The following is an 8,871-nucleotide window of genomic DNA, read 5'->3' as shown; positions in this document are numbered from 1 at the left end:
ATTGATGGTAGTACACATAAATCTTAGTTTTAGGTTTATTTTTGTTTTGGTTTGTTTTTATGAATCTTGATCGTAATTACTCAATTTTTTGGTTAGATTATGGTGTTTTTAACATATTTGAACTATCGCTTTGATTATCTTGTTGTTTTCGCTTCTTTATTTTATCAAATTTGTGCTTGTTTGTTGTTTCAGGGGTATTATCCAGCAGTACATATGTTGCATATTGATAAAAATTGCTTTTGATTCTGTTTTATTTTTAGTTTTATCTTATCACTTGTTGTTGTTCGATCCATAAGTACATATCTTCGATACTGAAATAAGACTCTCTGGATTCCGTTTTTTTGATAGATTCATTACATATGGTTGTTTTTTAGTTCATGAATTAGCAGTACATATGTGTCATACTGATACAAACTGCTTTTGATTCTGTTTTATTTCTTAGTTTTACCACTTGTTGTTTGATCCATAGGTACATATATGTGTTACTGAAATAATACTCTCTCGATTATTATTTGTTTGTTCGTTGTTTTTTGTAAATGATGTGTATAATTTCTTTGATCAGCTTATGCAGTGGGTAAGCGTATTATATAGTTGATATAGAATCACTGAAAAGTGGTTTTTAAGCGATTTTGTCCTGGAATCAAAATCAGCTAATGTTCCGGCAGAGGTCCTATGTTTTGTTGAAGATAAATCATATTGTATATACGATGCACTGCAGAAAAATCACAGTATATATGCGCTGCACTGCTGAACAATCATAACTTAAAAGCAGCACTCCAGATAAAATCGCAGTGCATAAACTATGTATTGACAAGTGGGTGAAGGCAAGTGCATAAAAGCAGTACATAAAAGCATCACTCCAGAGGAAAGGCAAGCTTGAAGTCCAAAATAATCTCTGAAGAGGTGAGAATCCCTCTTGTGACTTGTTAACTGAACAAAGAATCCTTAAATTTTATACAATTATTCATTACAGTTTAAGTTTATTGAGCAAGTGGTCACCATATAAATTTAGTGCATATTTGATGTATTGAGCATGATTATGAAAGATTGTATACGTTAAACTTTGTTAGTTGATATAGTTTTCTAGTGATAAGAAACTAGCAATGTCATTGGTTCTTAAATAATAAAACCACTATTGATATTGAAACTTTAGAAATGTTGGGGATTGGAAATTAGTTTTAAATGCCCTTCCACCGAATTGTTGAGCATATTTGTTGTTACCATTTTTTCAAATGGACAGTACCTATGTTTTTGCTAAACCAAATTTAGACGGAACATATCATTTATTCTCTACTGAAAACCTAACTGTCACGTAGAAACATATAGATTTTCTTATCTAAAGGGCAGTTCTTATTTGACAAAGAACCAAATATGGAGCAGGAGAAGAATGGTTAGGTTGTGGATGGGTTTTCCACTAGCAAGGACCACTGCTATTTTGATACATGATTACAATACATATGCGAAATACTGAAATATGTATTGTATTTCTCATTTTCTACTGCATTCTCATGCATTTATAGTGTGTTTGATGGAGTGTGTAATGAGTGCACTGTATTTTCATTTTTTTATGTATTATGATGATGGAATGAACTAATACTCATTTATATCTGTTGTTCATCATGGTCGTGTTAATATTGTTATATTTTGGTCACATTTACAGGTTCAAGATATTTAGTTCTAATCCAAACACTAGGAAATTTTTAAGTATACCATTTATGTTCTGCAGATTAACTAGTTTTGTTTTTAGTATAACATTTATGTACTGCAAATTCATAGTGTCTAACATACGTAGACTCATATATGTAAGCATAAACATGGGTTTTTAATCAGTATGGAAGTTATGTACCGAAAATTCTGAGTCTTTTTCCGGTTTATATTAGTGTTGCTTTTTAGTTTCTGAAAGTATATCATATATGTACTGTTATATTTTGCAGGTTTATTATCCTCTAGCATATGCTTAGTTTCTGGAGAAGACGTTACACTAGTTCCTGAAGAAGATGTTGCTTCTTGGTCCTCTTCAAATAAGGATAATCTCATGATGTTTGATTTCTTATGATAACACATTTTTTGTTTGGATGAATACATGTTTATACATGTGCATGGTAAAACTAAAGCTCATGAGGATCTGCATACTACAAGTCTTATTAATGCATGCATATAATTTCATCTTTTTAGCTTGATTATTTGAACCAATGATAAGTGGTTTAGTTCTTATATGTGCGGGTTAGAGAGTAGAAAGTTGATTGACTACTATTGTAGGTTTTATCTTGGTTGCAGCATGACTTGCTGAGATAGAGAAACCCAAGTTGCATCTGACATGTAGTGGTCTCTAATACCACCAAAGTATGTCTCATTGGTCTCCATGTCTGCATATTGATACTCATTTTTATCTGCTGTTCATCATGGCTGTGTCAATATTGTTAGGTTTTGGTCACATTTACAGGTTCAAGATGTCTAGTTCTAACCTAAACACTAGGAACTTTTTGAATATACCATTTATGTTCTGCAAATTCACATTTACAGGTTCAAGAGTTTAACGCACATAGACTCATATATGTAAGTATAAGCATGGTTTTTTAATCAGTATGTAAGTTATGTACTGAACATTCTGAGTATTTTTTTTTTTCCGGTTTCAATTAGTGTAGATTTTTAGTTTATGAGAGTATATCATATATGCACTGTTATATTTGCTTTAGTAGCTGAATTTTACATGAAATAATGCTCTGGTGTTGGTTGTTGTCCATGAAAGGCAATCGATGCTGCTAAACAAGTTAAACCGGGATTTGGGAAGAGCAATTTCATTGTTCTGGGAACTATAGAAGGGTAACTTGTGAAAATTATGGAGGAAAGCCTTGCATACCTGGAGTTAAAAGTGAATGAAAGTGTTTTCAGTCATTATTTTTCTTTCAGTGCATCCATTATGCACTCACTTTCTCAGTATGTATCAGATGTACTGAGTTTTTGGTTGTATGTGAAGTACTTGAAATTAGTATGTAATAAACCAACACGCCTTGGTTTTTGCTCAAGCTTATGTAATTTTTTATTTATTTCTTTTCATTGCATCTATTGCTAATTTTGAAGTTTCCATTGTACACTTTTTTTTGTAGTACAACCAATATACATTTTTTTTTTGCAGTACAACCAATATATACTGAATTTAAACTTTTCTGTAGTACAATCAATATATACTCTATTCTTTTTGAGTAGAACAAATACTAACTGAATTTAAACCAGTACATGTAATTATAGACTTAAACTAATTAAAGCAGTGCAGCAGATATACACTGAAATTTATCACACACATACATTGAGTGATCACTATAAATTAATGCTCAGATGTAAATTTATTTGAGTTTTAATTGTGTTTTTTATAACCAATATACATTGTAGTATTTTTTTCATAGTACAACTAATATACACTGCTAGTATTGAGCACCTTTACTTCCATAAGAATGTGGCTTTACTTCCATAAGCGTCCAATGCTTGAAGGGAGGTCCGCGAATGACGATGCTTCGTCTATCTTTTGTAATTGCGCATCACTCAAAGTATATCCACTCAATCTCATGTTGGCTACTAAAATATGTAAGTCTTTGAGTCCAGATCTATACAACTTCGTACCAGGTTTTGGCACAACCTTCCCTACAAAAATTTAGTTAATTTTATTTCAGTGTAGCATTTATGCACTGCACAATCACCATGTCTGAAACACAATCATATATGGAAGCATAAACAATGTTACTTAAACACAATCATATATGGAAACATAAACACATTCATCAATATTGGCCTTATGTACTGCATACCCAAGATCATTATCTCATAAACCAACATAATGATTTTATAGTACAAAAGCACTGTTATACCTCAGTACAACATATATGTATTGGTATGAAGTGAAAAGAAGAAAGAAAAAAACACACCTCATGTCACTTTTGATTGTTATTCAACAGTTTTTGAGTTATGTGTACTGAAAAATCTACATGCAAGAAACACAAACAATCTTATATAGAAGCATAATCAAAGTTACATAATCAGTACTGGCCTTATGTACTGCATACTCATATGCCTAAAACACCCAAAATCACATGTGAAAGCATAATAATGGTTATTATTCAGTATGTGAGTTATGTACTTGATGTTCATAGGGCTTAAATCCAATGAAAGCATAAAAGACTTATTTCTTAAGTATTAGAGATATGTAATGGTGGATCATTATCTCATCAACCAAAAATAATAAACAACATATTGATTTTTTTGAGTATATAAACAATATAGTGATTTTTTACATCGGTATTGTATATATGTACTGGTGGATCTATGTGTCAGAAAACAATAAAAACACACCGCATGTCACTTTGATTGTTATTCAATCAGTTTTTGAGTTATGTACCCACCGATCTATATGTCAGAAAACACAAACTACAAACACAAACACTAAACGCATGTCACTTATGATGATTTTCATCAGATTTTGAGTTATGTACCTCTGATTAAACAGTCAAAATCCAAAAAAAAAACATCTTATACGCAGTGATGTATCATATTGGTTAAAATAAATTAGGTTTTTCCCGTACATCATATATGTACTTCTGATTCATACCTTTTTCTGCTACTGATTTCGATACTCTTTTTCTGTTTGTTTGTTTTTTGCTCGCTTATTTGGTTTTTTTGTGTTGGTGATTCTTCATAATCATCTTCTTCTTATATAGGAGCAGTACTATCTTCGTAGATTTAGAAAAAAAATCTTGATTCAATATGGAAAATCGAAATCTAGGTTTAGAGTTTAGAGTTTTGGTTTCTCAAAGATCGGAATCTAGGTTTTTGGTTTGTGATTCCTTGATTGAATCACAAGAATTCTCTTAGAATAGAGAAGGGAAAGGAAAAACGAAGAGAGACGAAGATAGAAGGTGTTTTTGCTAACCAGTGGGTTCGAACTTCGAATAGAGAGAAGACGTTCACACGTATCATGGAGGGGCAGCCAGGTCTTTTCCATTTTGTGGACCTAAGAATAATATTAATTTTCGGTTAGACCCAGGAATAAATAACTATTTGGGCCTAGGACCAAACAAGAAAATTTCCATATTGGAAAGGGTTTGGGACCAATAGATCAAAATGACAATGCAATGCCTAGCCATTGTTTCAGCACATATCTGCAAATAAGGTTTTTTATGCACATTCCACACTAATGGACAACATTACCATGACTCAGAAGAAGAAATAATTTCAGCATCTTTACCCCGCATGAGTTTAAACCCACACTAGCTCATGCCTTTTACTACTACCCTCAATAGTGTCAATTAGTAGGAAACTAGTAAGTCGAGCAACAGAAACCATGGAATCTACAAGTAAGACTCTATCAGAGCATTAATGATTTAAACGACAAGCACTCAGCCTAATATATAGAATCAACTATCAACTCCAACCAAGATTTTGTTTAGGATATGAAAATCACGGAGGACTTGATCTAAGCAGCTAAATTATAATCCCTTGTGGGACTCAACGTCTCAGACTGTAGTTTAACAATAACAGTATATAAACTTATATCTGAAAAAACAAAATTATATGTGGTTGTGCAACAACAACAAAAGTTGACCACACCAGAAGCATGATATCACAGTAGAAATAGCAAGTTCCAGAATCTAGGTCCTGCGGAAAATATAAACCCTAGAAGTATTACGATAGACTGTAACCTATTATATCATTATCAACTAATCTCAGGTAGAAGTTTTACCTTACTGCGGAGGCAATACAACTTTCGCTAAACACTATACACACAACTCTAAACCTTACTGTGGAGGCACTTGAAGACCGGAGAGTAATTAGGCCACTCTTCACGCATACCAAATTGGAGCGTCCTGTTTGGACAGAGCTTCCACAGTTCCTCTAGGTAAGATCTCATTATAATCAACAAAAGAGAAATTGAAAGGAGACGCATCTCCGAAGTCTGCAGTAATATCAGTCTGACTGGCCTCAAATGGTTGATCAAATACCTTAGAATGATCAGTCTGACATTCCTCCAACGAGATCATGGTTTGGTTAAATGATGTACTGGTGTCCTCGAAGATGTTACCTGCTACTAAACCCCCTTGCCCACAGTAATTTCCATTCTCTTCAATTTTCGGCTGATAAACATTTTGCCCACCAATAACCATACCAAGATTAGCATCATCAGAACTACTGTTGTTGTAATTTAGTTTATACGAATCATAGAACGACATAAGCTCGGTAATCATCTTCTGCCCATCTTCTGGAAGTTCAATTCTAGAATGATTATAGGATGATGGTAAGGTTGCACTCTGCTGTAAGCACAAAGGCTTGGGTTGCCCAAAGGACATTGAGAATACACTTGGTGGTGATTTTTCTCTATCACTGTTAGAGGCAGTTGAGATCCCCGGCAAAATACTTCGATGTTGGCAACTTGATTGGTGGTTGTTCCTTGAGGTCATGTCCAGAAATCCGAGTCGATAATTGTTGTATGGGCACTGAGGGTACTCGCAGGTAAATACCATTTGTTTCATCATCATCTCTGGATCTTCAGATGGCTTTCTTTTTCCACTGACATTCAAACCGATAAGCTCCTCCTTTATTGCTGGTGAGGGCTGGATCACTAGCCTTTCCTTTGTCTCCCTAGTTCCCACACTGAACGGATTTACATCCTCAGGCTTGCACTTTTGCTCGTCAATGTTAAGTTCATCTTCGGCCACTTCAACATCATAGTCATTGTTGTCACTGATGGAGAATGACGAAGATCCGCCAACTGAGGGCATTAGCGGAAAACTGCCTGGATAAAGCTTCCGGTATGAGGCTTCTTCCTGGTTAACAACAGCTAACCAAGTTGCGCTTTCTTTTGCAGTCATTTTGTCTTGTAAACATTTGGACTGCCTTACCAACTTGCGAATCTTGGAAATATCAGGTGACAAATGTTTGATGACAGCAGTGAGGACGCTGACCTTCCATGCTTTCTTCAGGTCATGAGGCTTCTTGTATGGAGGAGGACCTTGATCCATCGGCAAGCCAGACTGAGCCCACCAATCTTCCATAGATGTGGGCCACCATGGTGGTGCAATGCCCTTCTCCAATGGGAATCTCCTCTGTGGTGGATCACAGTGTTGCATCAAAGCTGATAGAAGTGAACCAAGAGTGGTGTCTTGAAGCTCATGCAAGGTGTGTGGAGTGTTAATAACCATGTTAGAGTCATCATTCCTCCCCGGGATGGCATGATCAGCCTGATACTTAGCAATTGCAACAGGCGCATTTCTATCGAACCTAACTTTCTCCTTCCACCATGCACGAAGGTTGTCGGATGCACCACTTACAGGCTTCCCCTTTTCAGGTATAATCCCATAAACAAACCCCTGAGCCTTACAAACTTCCATCATCTTCAACATATATTTCAGGATCCCATCCTGAGCACGCGACATCTTTTTCCTTCGAGCATGCTCCTGGGACTGGCGTTGCTTTGCAGTGTCAACCACCCGATCTTCCTTCCCCTTGTTCTGTTCTTTCAGTTTCTTCAAGAGCATACGGTCCCTCCACATCCTTTTCTCAAGCTCGTCCACATCAACTTCTTCATCAGAATAGTCGTCTTTCACAGTCGCATCAGGTTCATTTTCAGGTGACATGTCTCTCTCCGGAAGCACCACAACCTTAGAATCAAGATTACCACCAAATGTCATGTCTTCAAACATCATCATGACTCCACAAATAGGTCAGTCTCAAACCGTTTAAACTATTAGAACAATGAAATAATCCTTATGGTCTTGTTTTATAACACATAATCAGCACTAAAATTCTTCACACTTGTCCTGCAAACATACACAAAGTATATAAGAAACAAACATTTCGTGAATGAAGTCAGCATATCTAATATAGCAAAATTACATTAAATTATTAAAAAAAAAATTGTTCATTTTAAATTAAGAATTTTATTTATTATTTAAGTAGATAAAACTGAAACGGTGAAGCTGATTAAAAAAAAACTGAAACGGTGAAACCTAATAGTACACCAGATCAGTAAGATTTAGGGGGGGTGGAAAATCTTAAAATCGAGTAGATGCAAAAGATTTAGGTGAAGTACCAATTTCAGGGAAATCTTAAAACCCAATACGTAACAAAGTGAACCGTTCTATCTATGTGATCGAGTAAAACGAAAAGAAAAAAAAAACCCTAGAATCCGATCAGAATATCAGATGAAGAATTACTAATCTACTAATCTAAATATAAAAAGAAAGAAAAGAGAGAGAGAGAGAGAGAGAGAGAGAGAGAGAGAGAGAGAATTATTACCAGCAGGAATTCGATTTGATCGGGTCAAATTGAAACAGATAAAACTCAGAAATGTGTGTGACAAGAGAGACAGAAAGAAAGAGACTGAAATGAAATGAAATGAAAGTGGATTTTGTTTTCTTTCACCTGAAAAGCGGCTTTTATGCCTGAATTTGTTGTCGTCCGAGACTTTTGGGTGAGAGAGTATAAATTTAATTTTAGGATATCTACTACTGTACGAGTGTGTATTTAACTAGGCTTTGGGCCTTCAGTTTTAACTTTTACCATAGTTAATCACAGTCGCGTAGTAGAAAGTAAACGTCACACGGGACGAGGACAATGTAATTGTCCACCGAGTACAAAATATCATGCATGCTATTCTTTTCATGTGCTCTGCATGCCTTTATCATCTACACATATCCTTGTGTATCCTTTGTGAGGGACGGAGCTATGTAGGAGCCAGGGGTGGCTCCCGCCTCCCATAAAACTTTTGAAATCTATTAAAAATCTCTTATAAATTCTATTATTGTAAAACAAATCTATTATTTCGTCCCCTTAAATTTTTTACTTTTTAGATTAGCCCTCCCTGTATAGAATTTCTAGCTCCGT

The 8,871-nt window shown here is 35.1% G+C and overlaps 1 protein-coding gene across 2 annotated transcripts; it reads right to left on the bottom strand.

Annotated features, from left to right (window-relative positions):
* Positions 1-5,459: 5,459 nt before the first annotated feature.
* LOC113289985 (protein ETHYLENE INSENSITIVE 3-like) lies at positions 5,460-8,518 on the bottom strand. 2 transcript variants are annotated; one of them, XM_026539445.1, is made up of 2 exons: positions 8,284-8,518; positions 5,460-7,805 (listed from the first exon to the last, which is right to left on the bottom strand). In XM_026539445.1, exon 2 carries the CDS (start codon positions 7,692-7,694, stop codon positions 5,832-5,834), a length of 1,863 nt encoding a protein of 620 aa, XP_026395230.1. In that variant the 5' UTR covers positions 7,695-7,805; positions 8,284-8,518; the 3' UTR covers positions 5,460-5,831. The 2 variants fall into 2 exon arrangements, with proteins under 2 accessions (XP_026395230.1, XP_026395231.1); XM_026539446.1 differs by lacking the exon at positions 8,284-8,518 and adding an exon at positions 8,078-8,186.
* Positions 8,519-8,871: the final 353 nt, after the last annotated feature.

Source organism: Papaver somniferum, chromosome 6 (genome assembly GCF_003573695.1).
Source record: "Papaver somniferum cultivar HN1 chromosome 6, ASM357369v1, whole genome shotgun sequence".
NCBI classification, from domain to species: domain Eukaryota; kingdom Viridiplantae; phylum Streptophyta; class Magnoliopsida; order Ranunculales; family Papaveraceae; genus Papaver; species Papaver somniferum.
This window is presented reverse-complemented; position numbering and strand designations above follow the sequence as displayed.